This window comes from Carcharhinus amblyrhynchos, chromosome 14, assembly GCF_965287045.1.
Source record: "Carcharhinus amblyrhynchos chromosome 14, sCarAmb.v2.hapA, whole genome shotgun sequence".
Classification (NCBI taxonomy): Eukaryota; Metazoa; Chordata; class Chondrichthyes; order Carcharhiniformes; family Carcharhinidae; genus Carcharhinus; species Carcharhinus amblyrhynchos.
This window is the reverse complement of record NC_137337.1, coordinates 26906658-26931601: the sequence shown is the minus strand read 5'-3', so window position 1 is coordinate 26931601 and position 24944 is coordinate 26906658. Positions and strand designations below refer to the sequence as shown.

Below are 24944 nucleotides of genomic sequence, written 5' to 3'. Positions count from 1 at the left end.
GGATTAAATAATTGGTGATGAATAAGTCTATTATAATTGGGCTTGGATGGCAAGGAGATCAGGTGGTCTAACATTAAACAGATTGCTGAGATAGGACTTTTCACTGTGCTGAAGCCGATTATACCCAAGGAGGAACTTTAAGTCCTGCTCCGCCACCAAATTGTGGCTATTCTCCTTGGGAAGAGCTGGGATATGGCTGATAGTTTGGACCCCAGGTGAGGTGGCTTCATTAGCTGGTGATAGAAATCGGTGCTGGTGTCCAGCTTCTGATGTCTGAACCGGGGGAGGCGCTCAATATATTAGGGACCTTTTTATATATATCCAGTTCAATCCAATCAAAGTCAATTCAAAGTATCGACAAGTGAGACATTACAGATTCAAGCTGACAAGACAGGCTGGTTGCTTCCTGCCTTGGGCTTGATCTACATGTTCCAAGCTGATTGGAGCAAGCATTGCACCTCCTCCAAGGCTTGATCGCGTTGCATCTTAGCCAAAAGGCCGAGGTGCTACTTTAAAAAATTGCTACAAATGAAGCCTCAGTGTAACCTCATGACTTCAACCAACGGCAGCACAGCAAAACTACACCCAGTCTTAGCCAAAAGATGAAGAGTGTTACTGACCAGCCAGACTCACCAATGGAACCTGGAAATTGGACTTATTGCTCCAGTGCTGTTGACTCCAGAAACCTTTATGTAATAATGTCACAAAGAGTACTGTGGGTTCAACTGGAAATAAAAGCACACTGAGGGGGTGGCTTATTAGCGACTTGTATTGGTTGTCTACATGGCTCCATTAGTTAACTCTGCACACACTGCAGCATCGCTAAGCCTTAGTTGTAGTAAGATGCACCTAAATGAGCTGATTTAGCCAAATGGCCTGTGTCCCTTTGGAGATAAATTGCTTTGTTTATTGAGCAAAATCAACATTATTAAGATTATGCAAAAAAACAGAAAGTGCTGCATAAACTCAGCAGGTCTTGCAGCATCTGTGGAGGGTTCCTTGCCACTCAGAAACGATGGAGTGCCGAATCTTAAACTCAATTTGACATTGGTGAGCATGATCAGCTGCCCCGAAATGCCTTACCAGAGGCGGAGGGTGAACGCTAACCTCATGTATTCCAACTAAATTTGGATCCAGGTCTTCAGAAGGTGAAAAGTTTCATACTTTTCTTTTCCTCTTTTTGAAACATAGAAAAACTACAGCACAAACAGGCCCTTCGGCCCACAAGTTGCACTGAACATGTCCCTACCTACTAGGCTTACCTATAACCCTCCACCTTACCAAGTTCCATGTACTTATCCAAAAGTCTCTTAAAAGACCCTATCGAATCCACGTCCACCACCACTGCTGGCCGATTCCACTCACCCATCACCCACTGAGTGAAAACTTACCCCGACATCTCCTCTGTACCTACTCCCCAGCACCCTAAACCTGTGTCTTCTTGTGGCAACCATTTCAGCCCTGGAAAAAAGCCTCTGATAATCCACTCAATCAATACCTCTCATCATATATCTCATCATCTTCTTCTGACTGACCTCCATAACCACCATATCTGTCACTGCGACACTCTATTCTGCACCCTAACCATTCTCTTCTCCCCTATGTTCTCTATGAACAGTATGTTTTGCTGTACAGCATAGAAGAAACACTACCTTTCATGATATCCCAAAACATTTTTTTAAAGTTTAAAAGTTTATTTATTATTAGTCACAAGTAGGCTTATATTCACATTGCAATGAAGTTACTGGGAAAATCCCCTAGTTGCCACAGTCCGGCACCTGTTCGGGTACATTGAGGGAGAATTTAGCATGGCCAATACATCTAACGGGCATGTCTTTGTGACAATAAATCAAATCAAAGAGTATATCTTTAAAAGCAAAATACTGCAGATGCTGGAATCTAAAACCAAAGCAGAAAATGCTGGAAAATCTCAGCAGGTCTGACGGCATCTGTGGAGAAAGAATAGAGCCAATGTTTTGAGTCTGGATGACTGGAAAAATGCAGCACAGTGGCACAGTCATGGTGGCATAATGGTTAGCACTGCTACAGTGTCAGGGACCTGGGTTCAATTCCCAGCTTGGGTCACTGTCTGTATGGAGTTTGCATATTCTCCCTGTGTCTGTGTGGGTTTCCTCCCACACTCTGAAAGATGTGTAGGTTAGGTGGATTGACCATGCTAAATTGCCCCTTAGTGTCCCAGGATACCTAGGTAAGAAGAATTAGGGACGTAAATTTATGAGGATAGAGCCTGGGTGGGAATGCTGTCGGTGCAGACTCAATGGGCTGAACGGCCTCCTTCTGCACTGTAGGGATTCTATCACTCCATGGCTCTATTCTCCCTCCGCAGATGCTGTCAGACCTGCTGAGATTTTCCGTGTCTTTGAACTTTTACAAATTTTTTTCGGTGTGGAATTTCACCGAAGATGCCTGGAGCATGGAACTGGGGGCATTTCCAATGAAACCTATCTTCCGAATCAGAAATAGAGCGAGTTGGAATGGCTATTTCTGATCAGGAGGTTGCCTTGTAGTTGAAGATTTTTAAATAAAAAAGCTGCCTGAATAAACACACAGCGGCTCCGCGGCGCTCATCTCCTGCTCTTAAGTTCTTTTCATTCCCACAGCAGCTCAATTCAAAACGCATTTTTCTTTTGAGGGGGGGGGGGGGGGGGAAAGCAGGAGCGATGCAGCTGAAATGCGTGATGAGTGGGAAGGAGCTTTTCTGAATCTGCTTTCCACCACCCCGCCCCTTCCTCCCCTCCTGCTGACGAGTTTCAATCACGCGGCTCTGTACGTCTCCGGCTGTGGGCGAGATTCAGTGTTCACCATCGGGGGCACGTACAGCACAACGTGATTACCCAGCTCCGCCAGCTCAGCTACTCCCAACCCCGGCTTGGACTCTGCCTTCTCGCATCCAGCATCCTCCTGCAAAGACAGAGAGAGAAATCTACCCCTCTCCAGCCTCCTCCTCCCCCCTCCCCGCCAACCTTTTCCTTATCTCCACCACAAGCCAGCACTGGGAGAGAGAGAGAGAGAGAGGGCTTGGTGTGTGGACGCTGATGGTGTTGCTGTCTCTCCTCGGGTATCTATCTCTGCCTTCCCTTCCTCGGGTGACATCTTTCCAGCCTCCCTCCAAGCCTCGGATCCAGTGGTGAAGCGGCCGTCTCTTCCACGTCCTGAACTTCCTCGTTTCCAATGGGTTGGTGTCAGTGAGTGTGTGTGTGTGTGTGTGTTGTGAGTGAAATCTGGTAGATCCAGCTGTATGTGTGTGTGTGAGGGAGAGAGAGAGTGTGTGGACACAGGGAAGGAGGTTCCTACTTGGACGGCGAAATCCAGAGAGAATCTTCCAGCCTGAAACATTGAGGTCTGGGGGAGAGCAGTTTGTCTGGGGGTAGGTAGGAGGAGGGAAGCTGCCTGGTGCTGGAATGTACAAAATTGGATGTGACCATCGAGTGACTTATCTTAATTGATCTCCGAGGGAGCCAGTTTACTTTGAAAGCAACCCTCCCTCCTCCTCCTCCTTCTCTCCCAGCCCAAAAGCCATTGGCAGTGCCCTGGGTCTGGGCACCGACTTTTCCATGGGCTGCTCACCAGCTCTGCCCCGAGCGGGTTCGATCCCACTCCCGGAGCCTTGAAAAGAATCATCCCCTCTCGGACTGCATCCCTGGACACAGAAGCATCGCCACCCTGTCCTGTGAGTGTGTGGCCTCTCCGGGTTACTCGCCTTCTGACAAGCGGAGAGAGGAGGGGGGTGCTGCTGCTGACTGGTGGCTCGTTTGCCCCCCCTTCCCTTTCCTCTCCTCTCCCCGGAGCCGGGTTTGCCGAGGGCTCGGGTAGGAGCAGAACGGAACGAAGACGGCGCTCCCGAGCTGGATATGTTAACACTAACGTGAAGATGGATTTTGCTTATCTACTCTTGTGGCTGCTAACAGTTGTACTCGAAGGCATCTGTGCCCAGGGAGTGTACGGTAAGTTTGCAGCGGCAATGGTTTCTTTTTAATGATTAGCGTGGAAAAGAAACGACCTCCTTGTTTTTATTTTGATTACACCCGGGGTGTCTCGCAACACTTGCAGCTCTGCATTCTGCAACAGGAGCTGAATTTTGTGCTGTCCTGTGCACTGGGTGAAAGCTGTGTTTCTGTATTACACCATGGAGAGTCCTATGGACATGCTGAATTTTTACACCGTTGTTCCGTTGTGGTAACTGCAAATACAGACCTGACTGGGGAAATATTGATAACAAAAAAGGCGGCGCTCACTCGCCGATGCATTGAGTGCCGGGGACAGTACCGCTCTCCATCAATGGACTGTGGCCAGTGGTGCGCCCTGCATGGGAACTCTGGAGTAGAGGCATATCTGCGTGCAGTGTATGTGATGTTTGCACATCCTCTCTGTGCAGGAATAGGTTTGAAATAGCTCGAGTTTGCCACGTGATGCTGTAATCCCTCCCCCCAAAAAAGCGGGAGCCCTCCTCAAACTGGCGGGCGTATATTTAGTTGAGTGAATCATACATTGCAAGGAGGGAGCTGGAAATGTAATCTGAACTGGCCGGGTGCACTCCGCGCTGCCATCTCTCCAATCCCAGGCACCTTCTTCCTTCTGTTCGATCTGACACCGCACTTGTGCCCAAATTTGTAAAAAAAAGTGAGATTATTTAAAGCCCCCACCAAACTAAATCCAACCCCCACCCCCGTGTGAGCAAATCCAATTTCCTTGGAAAGTAAACGGGATGATGCGGGGGGGGGGGGGGGAGTCCAAGCTTATACGCACCCCGCATCTACCATTCCCAATTCCCATCCCCTACACACACACAAACACACACACATCCCATCCCCTAACAAACACACTCAACCCCCCCCCACACTCAGCTCCAACCCTCCCACCCTTACACATATCCCCATCCCCCACACACATCCCTCACCCCCCCCACACACATTCCCACCTCCCACACACATCCCTCACCCCCCCACACATATCCCCATCCCCCACACACATCCCTCACCCCCCCCCCACACACATTCCCACCTCCCACACACATCCCTCACCCCCCCACACACATATCCCCATCCCCCACACACATCCCTCACCCCCCCACACACATATCCCCATCCCCCACACACACATATCCCTCACCCCCCCCACACATCCCTCACCCCCACCACACACATTCCCACCTCCCACACACATCCCTCACCCCCCCACACACATATCCCCATCCCCCACACACATCCCTCACCCCCCCCACACACATATCCCCATCCCCCACACACATCCCTCACCCCCCCCACACACATATCCCCATCCCCCACACACATCCCTCACCCCCCCCCACACACATCCCTCACCCCCCCACACACATCCCTCACCCCCCCCACACACATATCCCCATCCCCCACACACATCCCTCACCCCCCCCACACACATATCCCCATCCCCCACACACATCCCTCACCCCCCCCCACACACATCCCTCACCCCCCCACACACATCCCTCACCCCCCCACACACATATCCCCATCCCCCACACACATCCCTCACCCCCCCCACACACATATCCCCATCCCCCACACACATCCCTCACCCCCCCCACACACATATCCCCATCCCCCACACACATCCCTCACCCCCCCCCCACACACATCCCTCACCCCCCCACACACATCCCTCACCCCCCCACACACATCCCCATCCCCCACACACATCCCTCACCCACCCCCACGTTGTTAAATGGAGACCTGGCCTTGACACATGCCAACTTTAAATGGGTCTGTGGAAATAGCTGGGTTCAGTCAAAGCGACTGGCCACCAATTATTTCTCATTTTAATTATTAAATTTAATGAATGGGGATTTGCAAAAAAAACTCTTTAAATTACCAACTGCACCCTCCCCCCCCCCCAAAGAAACAAACCTGAGACGTGAGGTGTTGCCAGCCTGCTCCACCTCTCCTGGATCCACTCTTAATCCTATCTGAGCCCGCAGTGAGTGACAAGAGCTGGAATGGACGTGATCAGCGAGGCTGCACTGTGCAAACACAACCACCTTGTATCCCGAAAGCAAAGGGTTAAGGTGCCGGGGTGGGTGGGGGAGATTTACCAGGACTCAACACCCAGCAGTAGGCAGGCATCTGATCCTGCAGCCGGCGTGTTAACTAACATCGCGGCACCTGGAGTGAATAAGCAGATTAATGTCGGCTAATTGGTTACAATATAGATGGTTGCAGGGGTCCCATTGTGAAGCGATCAATGGACTTGCTATTTCAAGCTGACTGGACCATTAGTCCTTTTTTTTTGTATATATGTATCCTCCCCCTTGTCACAGACTGTGGGTGAGCCTCTCCTAAGGACGGCGCTGTGATCTGTCCTCGGTGACTGAGGGACCGCTTGTGCATTTCTCTGCACACAGACCCGCACCAGCCCCACGCCGCCGGCACTCGCCAGTTGAGCGACGAGATGTCAGTGGTTATGTTAATTTCGCGAGTGAAACTGACATGTCTGTTCTTCCCCCCCTGGTGACCAATCAATATTGCAGGGAAATCAGATCTGTTGAGAAGTACAGTGCAAATTTCTCTCCTTCCAACTCAGTGACAACACAAACTGTACTGCGGTGGCAAGAGTTATTGAAATGATTGACAAATAATTGTTCAAGTCTTTACACGTTTACAACAGACCCTTGGCATTGTAACTGTTAGAAATACCCGGATCGGGAGTCATGACAACAGATATGTATTTGCAAGAGAAATCAAGAGTGTTGTACTTGTTTGCACAGGGACAGGTATCCAGTGCACTGGGTTTCAGATGCTGCCACCTGTGCTGGGCTGTGCCCAGAAACAGAAGTGGCAGATGACTCCTGCCAAACTTTTTGGCGAATCAAATAAACCGAATCAAATAAACTGAGGGACGAAATAAAAGGGGCAGCCCCTTAAAGGGGGCGGGGATGCCCGAAACAAAAAAAAACAAATTGTAAAGGAAACTTAAAAAAATGTGATTGAAAGGATCAATTATACATCCCAGTCCCTGCTGGGTCCAATGAGCATGGAAGACCTCAGCGGTACTCATGGACTCCGCGTGCTGTTTCTCCAGGGGCACCTGGCTGTGAATGTAGCTCCGGGAGAGGGGCAGACAGTCAGATTGGACCACCTCCATGGTCACCCACTGCCTGAACCTGTTGTGGTAACTCCTGCCAGGGCCAGTGATTCCTTCTTCTAGATCTCTGATCCAATACATTCAAAGGGGAGGATAGTCATTTACAAGATGAGCTTTTATACAAGTAATATTATTAGCTAAACCATCAGGTGCTTGTACACTGATTCATTGTGCTATTGTGCCCTAAAAATAGAGCCAGACAGAATTTGAAAATGTAAATTACAAAAACTAGGGTTGCTACAACTGATGATAACTCATTGGCTGGAGACAGCCTGTGCTTTTATAGGAACAGACTCTGCCCTTTGCTAACTTCTACCTGGTAGGAGTATACTGAAATTCACCATTTATTACACGACATGGAAAAACATATAATGGGCCAGGTGAATTGGAGGCGTTCCCTCAAATATGTTCAACTGAAGTAAGCTATGGACTCAAGTTTAGTGACTGCACTGTTTGAATCAGGGCTTTGCAATGATTTCCTTTCTGCATATCTGCCCAGATGTGCCTTTCATTCTTGGAGTTCTTTGCCCAAAAAGACAGGTCAGACACACACACACACACACACACACACGCACACAGATGCAATCTCTACCATGGTGAGAAGCAAGGAATTAGATCCCAAAATCATCCCAGCTGAAATGCAGATTGTGCTGTTGGCACCAATCTGATCCACACTGGCTGTCCAGTCAACTGGACTTCGGGAGTCCCCCCCGCATTGTGGCAATATCCACTTTTACATGTTGTAGTTGGATGGTGATGGTAGAGGTTCCAATTTCTTCCCATCACATGGCTGACCAGACATCTTTCCAGATCTTACAGCCTCCCACTGGCATATGTTGGAAGGATTTCCAAATTGATATTGAGGGCATTTATAGATGCACCTTCCTTGGCCATCAGGTTCTATAGTGGCACTCAAACCCTGAACAATTGGCTCAAAAGCAGGGACACAACCCACTGCACCAGTGGAACTCCCTTCATTCTCCACTAGAATGGCACATTTTTTATTATCTTTTATTTACAGTCAAATTTCAGAGCAGTTTGTGTTGTCGAAGTAGGAATCCAATCAACAGCATCAAACTTTGAACCTAATGTTGCATTAAGTACAGAGAGAGAGAAATTTATCCATTACATTCAATCTGACTGCCATAGCCCATATCTGGCATTCTATTTTTAGTTACCAGCTGGAAGTGGAGGTATTTAAAATAGTTAATTGTAGAGAAAAGATGAATGTGATGAATTAACATAAAATTGCAAAAGTAGGACAAAGGCCGGAAGTTTAATCTAGTAAAAGACAAATATAAATTTTAGGACTTCAGGAAGATCTTTACATCTAGAGCTGGAGTTAACTTCCAGATAGAGATGATAAAAACTTTCATTCCTGAATCAATTTGATTTTGTATTGGAATGACGTCAAGGCCTTGGTGGCTTGCCATGAATTTAATAGAATTACCATCACAACATGGAATCATGCCAGTCCATGCTGGTGTTAGTGCTCTGCTTGAGTCTTCTCTAACCCTTCTTCATCCAACCCCATCAGCATGTCCTTCGATTCCTTTATCCCTCATTTTTCATCCAGCGTAACCTCAAATGCATCTATGCTTTCTGTCTCAAGTATTGGCAATGTAATCCACATAGGCCGTGGATAGCTTTTGTCTGGAGCATTCTTGTGATGAAACTGTGCCTTTTTAAAGAGATGGTTTTAATTAGAAAAGCCCAGGCACTATTAGCTACTTATAACGTACCAATGGTTGTAATTGCTTGAAAATTTCAGGAACTTTGTCAATGACTAGCATTTAAAAAAAATGATTGTTTTGTATCTGTACCTAATATGTGGTGAACATGTGTGAAGCACAAGGGCGAGGAATTGACCATCATCAATGAAGGAATGGCATTTACCACCAACCTCAAAGAGGGCTACTCACTAAGATTTAGTAACCTCTGTGGTGTGAGCTCCACCTTTCCCAATGTTAGTTTGAATCTGGCATCACGTCAAAGGAATCTCTAGGCATTCAACAGCAATGATCAGCCAATTAAACTGAAATATTCTTACAGATAATAAGCCAGAAATAAAATGCAGTGATATAGCTTTCACTTTTAAAGCAATTTTACTGAGTGAAATAAATCAGTGGGACATAAACGCGGCAATGATAGATGCTAAAATATTTACAAATTAACTTGTTAATACAAGTATCAAAAAAAAGTCTAGAAGTTTTTTCCTTCTGGAAGATATTTGCAGTAATAATTATGAACTTGGTTCATAATTAAAAACACACCTCGTTTAACAATGTGGAACTTTTTCACGGGTTTTCGTACGGCTAGGTGGAATGTAAAAGGGGAAGTTCTCAGTTATATGGAGCTAACTGCAGTGTGTAGGGACTTCAACAACGCATCTATGGAAAAGCACAGAATCACCGACAATAACTTCTGGATTTCCACGTTTACCTGCACACGTGCAGACTCCTGAGGTTGCTGTCAATCTTAGAGGAATAATGATGATGAAGGCTGGCAGTTTTGCTTCATTACTACCACAAAATCTAGGCCAAGATAGGTCATCTTTTTAATAGTTCTGTAATGTTTATTTTGCAAAGGTCAGTTGGTGACCTGATTTATCTGTCAGTCAGTATCACAAATGGGGAAATTCAATTAAGTGAACATTTTACCGTCCCTGCATTGGAATGGATACAAATACTTTTGAAGTATCCATGTAGTTCCTTGTAAATGTCACCAACAGCAGAAGGTTATGGAAATTACAGTGCAGAAAGAGATCACTGTACTTGTGTTCATGATAGTTCTACATTGAAACCAACTACTCCAATTGCGTTTCTAAGACTGGACTTCACATTATGATAATTCTATGTATATTTTATATAATTAGCCTCCTTCACAATCTCAGACTGGACAAAGCACTTTACAGTAAAGCAAGTCATTTTGATATGTCTCAATTGCAATACAGGAAACGGAATAGACAACTTGCACACGACAGTGTGCTAATGACCAATTAATCTGTTTTCGTGACATTAGTTGAGGAATAAATATTAGTGGAGATTCCCCTGCCCGTTTGTGGAATAATATCCATAGTATCTGAAAGGGAAAGTGGAGCTTTGTTTTTAATATCCCTCAAAATGCAACACCGTTGACAATACAGCACTTTATTAGCATTGCATTGAAGTGTTTGCCTAGATTATGTGGTCAAGTCTCCTGCAAAGTGGCACTTGAACCTGCAATCTTCTGACTGCAGCAAAAGTACCATCCACTGAGTCACAGCTGTTGGAAATGTGCGCCTTTGAGACATAATAATTAGAACTAAGGTGCCACGAAATTGTAACCTTTTATTATGTGAAAGTCATGCACAGGCAAATGGGAAATGGGTCAAAAAATGAATACTTGAAATTTATATGGAGTGTTGAAGAAAAATTACAAATCAATGAATTGCCATTATTGAGTTCTTTTCCCTTTAACTGATTTACTATATTTAATGTACAAATAATTGAATAGTTGAATGATACTGTTCAGCCCAGCACACCTGTACTGGCTATTTGCTACAGCTAGTTAATTAACTCCATTATCCTGTATATTTTTTCCACCCAAGTTTTATTCCAATTCTCTTTTGAATGTAGTTAAATGCACCTCCAATCTTCTTTAAAGCTGTGTATTCCAGATTACACCAGTTCACAGTGTAAAAAAAAGTATCCTCATGTTGACTTCAGTTTGTCAATCACCTTCAATCTGTGTCCTCTGGCTCCTGTCCCTTTTACCGCTGGAAACAATTTCTCTTGATTTACTCCATCAAAATCATAAATGATTTTGAATCCCTCTATCAAATCTTCCCTCAAGCCTCTGTGCTGCATGAAAAGCTTCTTCAGCCTCTGCACATATCTGAAATCCTTCATCCCTGGTACCATTTGTGTAAATCTCCTTTAACACTCTTTAAGGCCTTCATATCCTTCCTAAATTATAGCGTACAGAACTGAACATAATACTGCAGCTGAGACACAGCCAGCATTTTTTAAAGTTTAGTATAACCTTGCACTCTACCGCTGAACTCTCGATACTGTTCATACCGGAGGGATCTCACAGCCCTGTTGACGGCGCACTCCCACCACAGATTTCCCAGCAGCGAGGGGTGCATCCAACAAGAAACCCTATTGAAAACGATGAGGCCATAAGATCATGTCACCAGTGAGCACGCGTCTCATCCCGACGCTGCGAAACGTGCACCGGAGTGAAAGAAAAATCCCGCCCTATACCTTTGTTAATATAACCAAGCTTTCTTTTAACATTCTTCTTACCTCATTCTACTGCCTTTAAGGATTTGTGTACACACACCCCCAGGTCTCTCTTTTCCTATAACACTTTTAATATTAGCTCATTTTATTTATACTCCTCACTTTTCATACCAGAATGTATTATTTCACACTTCTCTGCATTAAATGTTATCTTCTGCGTGTTTGCTCATTTGACCAGTCCATGTCCGCCTCATTATTTGCTATATTTCCAAGTTATCATCTTAAATCTCTGAAAAATATCCCTTTTGTATCCAAACTCAGCACCTTTATATACATCAAAAGTTGCAGTGGGCTTAGTATTGTTGCCTGAGGGAAACCACTGAATACTTCCAGCCTGAAAAGCGACAGCTCACTACAACTCCCTGCTTTTTTGTCGTTGCCAGTTTTGTATCCAGGCTGCCACTGTGATGATTTTACCTTCGGATTGTGTTTTCACACTAACTGCGTCTTATGTTATCTTCGAATCATAGAATCCCTACAGTGCAGAAGTAGGCCATTCAGCTCATTGTGTCTGCACCGACCACAATCCCACCCAGGCCCTATCCCTATAACCCCATCTATTTACCCTGCTAATCCCCTGACACTAAGGGGCAATTTAGCATGGTCGATCAACCTAACCCGCACATCTTTGCACTGTAGGGAGAAATCAGAATACCTGTAGAAAACCCATGCAGGTACGAGGAGAATGTGTAAATCCCACGCAGTCGGCGATCCAATGCTGGGATTGAACCCAGGTCCCTGGCGCTGTGAGGCAGCAATGCTAACCACAGTGCCACAGTCCCATTTTACTTTCAATTGTTACTGAGGTGGTGGCATGCAAACATTCTGAGCAATCAGAGGAGTACAGACACTGTAAACACACTCTTACAGTTATTCTGGCATCTGTGTGGATCACATACTCAACGAATAAGTTCCAATTTGTAGTTCTAATTGATATAGAGTGTTGGCAGTTAAACACATACTATTCAGGTCTTGAATGCCTCTTCCAAGTTACGGCTGAAAACTGCTATTATGTATCACCACAATCTCTTGTTCACCCGAAGGGGGGATGGTTCATCATACATTTAACTGGATTGCAGAGAAGTAAGTTGGTGTTCTGATAGGTGGAATTGCTTAGCAATGGGGTTTGCTCTGATTCATGCTGTGGTCAGGGGAATGGCTGCACTGCTTTTTCATACATTGTAGGTTGAAATGAGTTGCTCACCATGCCAGATAGAAAGGAGTTTTTGTTCACTGCTGTCTGTTTGTTAGCCATCTTTTGACTTTCTGATTACTAGCCTGGTAAAAAATGATACTTTATGATAAAACGTGGCAATCAAAGGAATATAGGAAACATATAAACTTAGGACCAGATGTAAGCCACTTAATCCATCAAGCATACACTGTAGTGCAATTTTGATTTGATTTCATTTATTATTGTCACATGTATTAGCATAAAGTGAAAAGTATTGTTTCTTGCGTGCTATACAGACAACGCATATCATTCATTGAGAAAGAAACAAGAGAGCGCATGTGACAGTCATAACTAGAGTGCAGAGAAAGATCATCTGAATGCAAGTTAGGTCCATTCAAAAGTCTGATGGCAGCTGTTCTTGAGTTGGTTGGTATCTCATTACCTCATGACAACCTCATTGCCTCAATGCTGAGATAACATCAGTGCCATCTTCTTGCTTTTCCTCTATAGAACCCGCATCATAGGGGAAATCTATATAGGGAACCCCTCTATAACAGGAGGCCATTTGGCCATTGTGTCTGCAATGACCCTCCAAAAGAGCATCATACCCAAACATACCCTCCCTGCCCTATCGCCATAACCCTAGGCACTTACTATAGCTAATCCACCTAGCCTACACATTTTTGGATACCACGGGGAAGGTTAGCACGGCCAATCCACCTAACCTGCACATCTTTGGACTGTGGGAGGAAACCAGAGCCCCCGGAGGAAACCCATGCAGACACAGGGAGAAGGTGCAAACTCTACACAGATAGTTACCCAAGACTGGAATTGAACTCGGGTCACTGTGCTATGAGGCAGCAGTGCTCACCACATACTCTTGATGCCCTTTCCTACGAGAATCAATTGACCTCAATCTTGAAAATTGCAATTGTCTTCACATTCACATCTTTTTAGAGACAATAAGATTCCCATATTTCTATTGCTTTGTGTAGGGAAAAATATGCTGCCTGCTTTCACTCCTCCACAGCCTAGCTTTAATTTTGAGGTCCTGTCCCCTCGACTGAATCTTCCTGTTGCTGGAAAACTCGGTGGAATTCTTTTAATAATTGAAAACACTTCATTTAGATCACTTCTCAACCTTTGAAACTCGAAGGAATAGAAGTCAAATTTATGTAACTAATCCTCTGAACTGACCCCTTCAGGCACTATTTTCATCAAGCTCCATCACTTAAAAAAACTAGTATATGTTTCCTGGAATTAGTATGCAAACAGGAACACTGTTTTCCAGGTATAATCTGATCAAGCTTTTACACAACTGAAGCATCACCTCCTCATTTTATATTCTAATCCATAAAAACCAACATTCTACTTACCTTTTTGATTACCTTTTGTACTCATACACTAACTTTTAGTCATTTGTATACGTGCTCACTAAATTCCATTGGTCCTCGACAGTTATAATTCACCAATGAGCAAAGGTAATTTTTTTTGTCTTTATCAGGTCTGAAGTGGATGATCTCATTTCCTTGCACTGAATTCCATCAGCCACAGTTTTGCACTCCCACAATTCTCCTTTTTAACTTCCCAGTACTAACTACTTGGCTTATTCTGCCTTTAATGAAGTGCCATCCACCAACATGGATATGCATCTCACTATTCCTTCATCCAAGTCATTGCTGTATTAGGCAAAAATGTGAAGCCCCAGTATAAATCTAGAGGGAACATCACTTACTAAATATTGTTGATCAGAGATTAATCCTATATCCCTCTTTTTTTTTTATCCTACCATCCAACATGCACAACAAAGTCACCTCCAATTCTGTGTTGTTGCTGCTGATAGTCTCTTACTTGCAAACTTATCAAGTGACTCCTTGAAATCCAGTCCATTTAAATAACATCAATACACACTCAGACAAAATACCGCCGATGTCCTGCAAAAGTCATAAGCCTACATCTGCTAAGATTGAGGATGGGATTTTCTGGCCGTGTTTGCCCCGAAACCAGAAAATCCCACCTAAGGTCAATAGATCTTCCCATGGTCCACCCCTCACCCACTACAATTCCCATGGCGGGCAGAATGGGAAAATGTGTCATAAGAACATAAGAAATAGGAGCAGGAGTAGGCCATCTAGCCCTTTAAGCCTGCCCCACCATTCAATAAGATCATGGCTGATCTGAAGTGGCTCAGTTCCACTTTCCCACTTTCTCCCCGTAACCCTTAATTCCCTTGCCTACCAAAAACCTATCTACCCGTGTCTTAACTATATTTAGCGAGGTAGCCTCTACCACTTCAACAGGCAGAGAATTCCAGAGATTCACCACCCTTTGAGTGAAGAAGTTCCTCCTCAACTCCGTTTTAAACTGCTCCCCTCTTATCTTGAGGCTGTGCCCTCTAGTCCTGTGTCCCTGGAAGTAAGCAGATTCGTGGCAGGTTAAGTTCCTGGTTTTCAAATTTTGTATTTTAACCTCTGACACAACTTCAACACCACCCACAGGTTAACGTTCAGACTCTATAGGATGGAAAGAATCCATGGATCTTTAAAAATGGTGGGTGGGATGGGGATGCCAAAAATCCAAACTTGGAAGGGCGATTTGAACTTGTGTCTGAGTTCAAATAGAATCCATTTTTGGCTGTTGCAAAGGCCTAGTTCACATGTCTTACAACTTGGTAGAATAAATAGAAATGCACTTGAAGGACAGATAACATCTATGTAACAATCATTATCTGATGGTTTTTAAGCCTTCCAACCCTTAAACTTAAAAAATAAGCTGTAGCTTTCAGTGAGACTTAAAAAAAAACTCTGCTGGAGTGTTTTCATTGAAAGGCAGTCTGGTCCAGGTTGGAAAAAATAGCATCTGGTTGTGCAGTTTCAAAAGAGCTCTTTATTGACATCTCCCCAAGAGCCATTATTTTGTCATTATGAATACTTGGTTGAGTTTCAAAGGCTATAATTAACTTAGTGGAGATTTCTTCATTCACAGTTTGATTGATAGTTTAAAATGATTAATAAATAAATAGCTCTCTCTCACATGGGATCTGAATGTTTGTTTTTATAAGAGATTAAATAGTTGACATTTAAAAACTTTGAATGGATTTCATGAGTGCAAATTCTTTTCACTAGCAAGTATATAGGAGTGTATTAGATAGTTGAATGTTTAGTTTCTTTTCATCCTCACATGGCTCCTGAGCTGTGCCCACAGTGGACACTAAATTAATGGCTGTACAGGTGGCATGAGGGTGGATGAGGGACATGCGTTGGCATGGAGGAAAAGATTATTGTGTTTCAATTTCCTCATGTATTTCTTTTACTACTTTGGAATAGAAACCATCAGATGCTAAAGATTTGCCTGTTGTTATGGACCAAGGACAGGGGTATCTGAATTCCTTCACTTTTCTCATCACCTGTCCATAAGCAGAGGCGTTTTAATTTTTTACATTGGCTGTGGTGTATTCCCCCAAAATCTCTGGGCAAGATTCTCTGGGGTCCCAGCCGTGCATTTCCCGCCAGTGGGAGGTGGTGCATTGTTTGCTAGAGGTGGGATTCTCTGGATTCTCTGAATTCCAGCCACTGTTTATGAAGTCAAATTTAAAGTGGCTTGCAGTATATTCTCCTTAGGGTTAAATCAGAAGTATTGGTTGAAATCTTCCATTCTTGTTTCCAGCTGAGATTTTTCAGTGCCGCTGACAGTGAGTGGAGTTTTGGCTGGAATGACAGTTTTTAAATTTTCATTCCCAATGTGTCCCACTGCGGATTAAACTGGAGAATCCTGTCCATTTGTCTATTCATACATTCAAAAACAGAGGGTGGTCATTGCAATTACATATACACACACAAGATGGAGATAGCAAATAAAAGAGATTTACAACTATGAATAACATAAAAGAAAAAGAAACCAAAGAAATGGATATTATTTATGTGAATCTCAGAGTCTAGTGAGGGTTCCTTCACATTCAAAGAACAAAGAACAATACAGCACAGGAACAGGCCCTTCGGCACTCCAAGCCTGCGCCGCTCATGCGCCCAACTAGACCATTCGTTTGTATCCCTCTATTCCCAGTCTGCTCATGTGGCTATCTAGGTAAGTCTTAAACAATCCCGGTGTGTCTGCCTCAACCACCTTGCGTGGCAGTGCATTCCAGGCTCCCACCTCCCTCTGTGTATAATACGTTCCCCTGACATCTGTGTTGAACCTTGCCCCCCTCATCTTGAACTTGTGACCCCTTGTGTTCATCACCTCCGACCTGGGAAAAAGCTTCCCACTGTTCACCCTATCTATGCCCTTCATAATTTTATACATCTCTATTAGGTCGCCCCTCATCCTTCTTCTTTCCAGGGAGAACGACCCCAGTTTACCCAATCTCTCCTCATAGCTAAGACCCTAGCCAGGTCTTAGCCAGGCAACATCCTGGTGAACCCTTTCTGCACTCTCTCCCAAGCCTCCACGTCCTTCTTGTAGTGTGGCGACCAGAACTGGATGCAGTATTCCAAATGTGGCCTAACCAATGTTCTATATAGCTGCAACATCATATGCCAACTTTTATACTCTATGCCCCGTCCAATAAAGGCAAGCATGCCATATGCCTTCTTTACCACCCTCTCCACCTGTGCTGCCACCTTTAAGGATCTGTGGACTTGCACACCCAGGTCCCTCTGTGTGTCTATATTCTTGATGGTTCTGTCATTTATTGTATAGCTCCCCCCAGGTTTAGTTAGATAAAAGTCGGGCAGGTTTCGGTAGATAAAAGCAGAAGTTGCAGAATTCTTCTAACAATTGGTGAAAGAATAAGTTGTCTCTCCAAAGGCAATGGCAGGAACCTTCCGGAGAATCAGGTTTTGAGGAGGTTTAGACTTGAGGCAGACTTTGTTGTCAGTCTAGTGTCCAGCTTTGGTGTTGATAGACTAAATGTCTGAGAGTCCAGGAATGTAACATTAAAACTTTTCAAAATCCAGAGGAGCTTGGATCATGTGGTGTAAACCATTGATGAGTCAGTTACAGCTTTAGAATAGGTTTCTATATTTCTGGCCAAAATCCATCGTTCATCTGTGAAGATACCTGGTGGTTATTAGTGTCTCCACATTGTGACATTAGTGCACTTTTAAGAGATTTTTTAAATCATGATCACTGCAGCTCTCACACTCAGTGTTTCTCAGCTCACAGTTTTAGCTGATGTCATTATGTTGCTGGGCTGACTACAATGAGCCCTTTTATTGCGACCAAAGTGGCTTAAATGGGGTTGTTTATGTTTACTCCGGGATTGGTTTTACGATCCTGCATTGTTAGAAAGACAGTCATGTGTTTTTGGACAGGTTTTTTGTTTCATTTTTAGTTTGGAGTTGCAGGCTAGAGTTTTAGTTTTAGAAGGGATAGCAAACTGAAAAGAAATGTTTTCCCTCTCTCCCTGTTGTTGTGAAAATTCTGTTGATTAGCTGGAAACGAGAACTTGTTTTCCTAAAAGGTGAAAATCTGCTGTTAAGGGCTGGACCAGAGTCTTTCTGGTGTTTTGGGAAGCTGCCTTGTCTTCAAACTGTTCGGAGTGAATCCAGAGAACTGCAGACAATAACCAAAGGACTCAAATTCCAGTATCATGGGAGCCTCAGTCCATGCCCTGTTTAAAGGGTTGGTAATGGAGGTTGGTTTGATTGGGACAGCTTACATATATTAATTAAGGATTACACATTATTGTGGGTGTTTTGCTTTGTTTGTAATTGTTAGAAGTTATTGCTGTTTTTTCCGTACATTCCACTGTTAAATAAACTTTGTTTGATTAAAAACTCCCTGGTGGGTCTTTTGAATCATACCTGAAGTGAAATATATTATGCTTATCCTAGCCAAATTCAAGATGTGAAATGTGTGATTCAATTGGGCTTCGTGAAACATTTTGGAGTTTCTAACCTTAACATTACAACATGTACGGCGAGTTTTGATGGCCCTCTCTTTGTTATAAGTCCAGGCTGGGGTGACAGACTGTCTGTTGCTTCCTCGTTTCACTGATTGTAATGGGTCCACACAATGAGAGGTATGAGATTCCAAAAGGATGAGGGTTATGCTTTGTCCTGTAAGAATTGACCTAAGTTTCCAGAACTGTAGCCGACTTGTAAACCTGTAGCAGCATGTTTTGGTCCAAAAGAGTCCATTTCTAAATAAGCAGAAAGTAAGGTGTGATTTAAACAGTTTCTGATCTCTTTCGTGTGTTATGGATATGACACTATCTAAGTCCCATTTATTTATCTTACTTTGAACATGTATGAAATTCATTGTTCCTTCCCTTGATTTGTTTTCAGGTTCTCGTTGTACTACTGGTAATATGTTCTCTTCTGTGGTACAACGTACTTGTTTAACAAAGTAAACATTCTCTTAAATGTTATAGACTCATCTGCGCCTGTCTTAATTGGGCCCACATTGCCCTTAATCACCATCTTTATCGACGTATACTTACAAAACCATTTGCTGTTAATGTTGAGATCTCTTGGAAGATATTTTGAATTCCCTTTTTTCAACGCATTACCTTCTATAGTCTATTGCCTTTTATGGTTATCCTAATCTGCTGAATTTCCACTTCTATCTTTGCGTCTGAATAAACCTTTTCATTTAGCTTCATGCACTCTCTTGCTTCAACTGTTGACCATGGTTTCTTAATTACGAGTGAAACCGTTGCATTTTTAATGTATGCACTAGTTTTGTCTCAAAGCCAGCATTTATTCAAATACATCCCATTGTTGGTCTGTTCATCAGTTCAACCCAAAATACTGTGGCCATTTTCTTTCTCACCATAAACATCCACAGGTTGTCATCGGTGAGTGGTAAACCTGCCACTGAGGAATGAGATTCTTTTCACTTGGCATTGCATAACCCTGCAGAGTGAATGCCTTTAATGGTGAGTTCAAGAATTGCCCTGTGCTGATAGACTGGGAATTTAAGAAAGAACAAACTTGCATTTTGATAACACCTCTCATATAAATACATCCCGAAGTACTTCATAGCCAATTAACTACAATTAAGTGCAATCAAACCAAGGCCAGTTAATGCAAAGCAATGACCCACAAAGAGCAATGAGGCAGATATATAGATTCACTGTATTAGTGGCATTGGTTGAAAGATAAGTTTTAGCTAGAATACAAAGAGAAGGCCTTTCCTCTTTAAATATTTTCATAGGATTTTTTATATCCAACTGAGAGGGTAAAGAGATCCTTACTCACTCAAAAGTTTCATTTCTAACAGTGCAGTCCTCCACTGTGCAAATGTGTTAACTCAAGTTATGTGCAGAAGGCTTGGGGTGGAGCTGAAACCCAGAATCTCGTGCTACCATTGAGCCTAGTGTTTTGTTTTCTTGCCCTTAGCAAATGGTAATGTTCTGAAAGTTTCTGAAGTGCACTCCACTACTACTGCTAACACAGAATTAGGGTTTTCTCAGTGTTAGCTTTTTCCTAACTGCACTAATTTTTTTATTGGGGGGAATGGTAGATGTCAACAGATGACTGGCTTTTGAAGCTTCCAAATATCATTCCAAAAATTGGGTTGACTTACACACTGAGTTTAAAATGCGAATCTCCAATGTGACTAACACTGGTAATTCATATTAAATTGGTGTGGTGCGCTTTATTGAATAAATTGATTATACTACAGTAACTTTAACTACAAGAAACACATTTTAAAACATATTCATTTACTTTTCTTGGCATCCAATGCAAAGAGCTTATTGAATTCATTTTGAATCACTTTGGCTATGGTGGCATTGTAAGGATCTCACTCTGGATCAGATGTGACACATTTTATTTCTTAGTCATTCCTCCAAAACAAATGAGTTTCTTCTCTGTTTATTAATTTGGATTTTCTACATTCTTTGAATGATCCAATGACATTTTGTGCATGACAGCGTCCCATGATTTGCTGACATTTGAACTTGGAGAAGGGTACGCCATTCAGCCCCTTGAACCTGCTCTGCAATTCAATAAGATCATGACTGATTTGTTTGTAACCCCCTGCCTACCCCGATAACCTTTCACCTCTTTGTTCATCAAGTATCTATCTAAAAAACATTCAAGAACTCAGCTTACATCGCTTATGAAGACTCACTACCCTCTGAGAGAAAAACAATTCTTGTCATCTCTGTCTTAAATGTGCAAATTCTTATTTTTAAAGAATGACCCCAATTCTAGATTCTGCCACAAGAGGAAGCATTCCTGAAAATGCACCCTGGCAAGACCCAGCAGGATCTCAAAGTTTAAAGTTTATTTATTAGTGTTCCAAGTAGGCTTTCAATGAAGTTACTGTGAAAATCCCTTAGTCACTACGCCCGGGCGCCTGTCTAGGTACACTGAGGGAGAATTTAGCATGGCCAACGCGCCTAATCTTTGGACGATGGGAGAAAACCAGAGCACCCACAGGAAATCCACACAGACTCGGCGAGAACATGCAGACTCCACATTGACAGTGGCCTAAGCCAGGAATTGAACCCAGGTCATTGGTGCTGTGAGGCAGCAGTCATAACCACTGTAACACCTTGCGGATCTTGAATGTTTCAGTTGACTCTTACTTCAGCAGATAAAAGCCTTAGCCTGTCCACTCAAAACCACACAAATTATCAAATGGAGCAGTACATATATTTCCAAAAGAGAAAACACTGGAAAATCTCAGCAAGTCTGGCAGCATCTATAAGGTGAGAAAAGTGCTGATGTTTCGAGCCCAGACTTTGTTAACGTCAGCTCTTTTCTCTTCTTCCGGATGCTGCCAGACCTGCTGAGATTTTCCAGCATTTTCTCTTTTGGTTTCAGATTCCAGCATCCGCGCTAATTTGCTTTTATCAAGTATATATATTTCCATTCTTAGTGAAAGCTTTTCCCCCTATCAACTATTCACTGTTCTGTTTGACAGGAACATGATCCTTGAATTGCTGAGGCACACATGCAAAGGTTTAATCATGGATGTTAGACCCCCAGTATAGATGATTTGGGTATTATCTCTTTGCATGAGTCTTGATCTCATTGGTGATGTGGGGTTTGAACATGTCATACATTAACAAGCTGCGTTCTTTACATAGGTCACTGGAGTGCCTATTCCAAACATTTGTCACCTCACTCCATCCGCATCCACCCGACTCTTGTCATTGATGCACACAAAAACTACTGCGGGGAACAAAATTTTCAACATAGCTTTCCTTTTGAAAGTTGCCATTGGCTTTAACTTTGTTCTGTTGATCACACAAGTTAATACCATTGTGGATCTTGTCTTGATCAGTCCTGTGGGTTTCACTAGAATTGTTCTTGAATCTTTTCATTCCACACTGGGGATATTGGACACAGGTTAAATACACATGAATTTCATTAAGTTGTCGGTGTGGCCAAATGGGTACTTGTGATGTTGCTGCTGTCTGATGATGAATCACAGCACACTGGACATTTTGACATTGAGATCTTTTGGTAGCCTCTGAGTGATCTTGGTCTGCAACACTAGGCATTTTTGTTGTAATAAGGAGCTACAGCAAACTATTGTCCCAAAATCTTTGCTGCACGCCTAAGTTTGTTTACGTACGGTGCACTTCCAAACAGTTGTTAAGGAGCAATGTAGGTGGTTGCTTTTCAAGATCTGGTCAATGGGTGGACCCTGATCTTCTGGCACATTTGACCTTGGGCGTTTGCTTCAGGGCAGTTTCCTTCTCCGTCCAGTCAAGCACTAGTTTCTTCATAAACACCATTTTCACAGTAACTTCATTGCAGTGTCAATGTAAGCCTGTCTGTGACACTAATAAATAAACTTTTAAACTTTAATGAGTGTCTGATTGACTCAAAAGCAAAAACTGAGAACGATGCTCTGCTGGAAATGAAATGTGGAGGGTATATTGGCTTATGATTGCCACGGAATTGAATGAGTTAGGACTCCAGAATCTGAATTGATTAATTATTGATTTGTTGCTTTCAATTGTTTAGTTTATTTTATACCACATTAGTCCTGAAGCAAACAGTAATGGGTGCAATTTGTTACGATACTGGAACCATAGAACCAGAGAAAAGTTACAGCACAGAAGGAGGCCATTTGCTCCATTTTGCCCATGCCAACCCGCAAACACCCAGGTGCCCTTTCTAATCTCAATCTCACCTTATTGCACCTGGCCCGTAGCCCCCTGCAGCTTGTAGCACTTAAGATGCAGCTCCAGGTACTTTTTAAAAGAGTTTAGGGTCTCTGCCTTCACCACCAAATCAGGCAGTGGATTCCAGACACTCACCACCCTTTGCGTAAAAAGATTGTTTCTCATGTCCCCTCTACGCCTACTGCCATTTATCTTGAATCTATGTCCCCTGGTTTTAGAATCCTCCACCAAGTTAAGGTTATGATTATGCTAGCGGACTTGTATGTGTCACATTCGTGTTTGTTTTTACATGGTTTCCTACCGTTCTTGCACGTCACTTAATTACATACAATGCAGAGGCTGCATAGACATATATCGTTTTAATGGCTGGTGTCAGGCCTTCATTCTGTACTGCTGAGCGAGCATGATGAGGGATTGTGGATGGATTGAAACCTGGTGTGACTGATGGATTCTGCTAGCAATAAAAGCAAAATTTTCTTTAAAAGGGTTAACGCACAAATGCTTATGGCTGTGAATGCTCACTTAATTTACCTCTGTGAAAGCAATCATACAATTTCACTGCCACAAAGAAAGGTAGACCACGCAAAACAAAACCCCGCAAGGAATATCTTAACCCGCAGCATAAAACAGAGTGTGGATTTGTCACGAGTGATAAATAAATAGCATTGGCTTCAAGAATAAGGTATGTGTATATATTACAGTGCAAATGCTGGTTATTTCATTAGTGGCTGTGTTGTCGTATTTATTTCACATTAGGAAAAAGTCAGTATGCAAATAGTGTAGGTGTTAAACAATTACAAGGCTTCAGGCAATTCATGATGCAACAAGAATGGGCTCCAAGTTCTAGCTGGAGCTGTATTCAGCGAATTTAAGACTCACTTTTGCTGGTATCCTGTTCAATACTTTTATTTCTAAGATGCACTAAAAAATTCTGATTAATAAATAATAGAGATACTCTTGGCATGTGATTGCTTCAGTGCTTTTTTTTGTTATATTTTCAGGGTATGAGCATTGCTAGCAAGGTCAGCATTTATAGCCTAGTGCAGCAGTTCAAGAAGGCAGCTTGCCACTATCTTCTCAAGGGCAGTCAGGGATGGGCAATAAATGCTGGACAGCCAGCGACGTCCACGTCCAGTAATGAATAAAAAAGGAAAATGGTTGCCTTCAAAGGTGGTGGATCCCCTTCTTGAACCAGGTGTAGTCAATATAGCACCCATAATCTCACAGTGCTATAAGATAGGGAGTTAAAGTGACATTGAAGGAATGACCAGATCCATGTCAGAATGGTGTGTTTTGCATGAGATGGCATTCCCACTTATTTCCTGCCATGGTCCTTCTAGTTGGAGGTCACAGGTTTGGGAAATGATCTTGAAGAAGCCTTGGTAAGTTGATGAAGTGTGTATCTTGCAGATAGGATAGTGCATAGCATGGTGGCATAGTGGTTAGCACTGCTACCTCACAGCGCCAGGGACCCAGGTTCGATTCTAACCTTGGGAGACTGTCTGTGTGGAGTCTGCACATTCTTCCAGGTGCTCTGGTTTCCTCTCACAGTCCAAAGGTGTGTAGGTTATTTGGATTCACCATGCTAAATCGTTCCTTAGTGTGCCAATGTGTTAAGTTAAATGGATTTGCCATGGTAATTGTGTGGGGTTATGGGAATAAGCTGGGGGAAAGAGCTTGAGTAAGATACTCTGTCAAAGAGTCAGTGCAGACTCGATGGGCTGAATGATCTCCTTCTGCTCAGCAGAGATTCTATAATTTTATGAATGCACCAATGGTGGAAAGAGTAGACATTTACAATAGGCTGCTGATGCTTTTTCTATGGTGCTGTGCCTCTTGTGTTCGTTATGTGCAGTTGTACCTATTCAGGCAAGTGGAGAGTATTCCATTACAGTCCTGACTAGTACCTAATGGATCATAGAGAGGCTGATGTAAGCCATGGCTTTGGTCTGCTCCAATCACCGTAGCATTGGTGTGGAGAGAACAGTAGTGCTTTCCAGTGAATGGCAAACCCAGGATGTTGCTGGTACCATTGATATTCTCATCAAGAGTGCAATCTTACCAGCCGTTCATGCCACTGCACTCCTGCTGCACCATGTCAGCCAGCCAAATTTCAGTTCACTGCAGCGGGGTGGGAAAATCTTTCTGGTGTGAATGGTGGTAAGATTCCGGCTCAATTGTTCATTGAGATGCAAATAATGTAGATATCATCATGGGCTCATGTAGATAATTAGCATTATAATCAACATAATGC

At 43.3% G+C, this 24944-nt stretch overlaps 1 protein-coding gene across 1 annotated transcript in view; it reads left to right on the top strand.

Annotated features, from left to right (window-relative positions):
- Positions 1-2860: 2860 nt before the first annotated feature.
- mdga2a (MAM domain containing glycosylphosphatidylinositol anchor 2a) overlaps positions 2861-24944 on the top strand; it is a 769467-nt gene continuing 747383 nt past the window's right edge. The window contains exon 1 of the mRNA XM_080202474.1: positions 2861-3965. Coding sequence (XP_080058600.1) covers positions 3893-3965 — 73 coding nt within the window. The 5' untranslated portion in view covers positions 2861-3892. The remainder of the gene's footprint in view (positions 3966-24944) is intronic.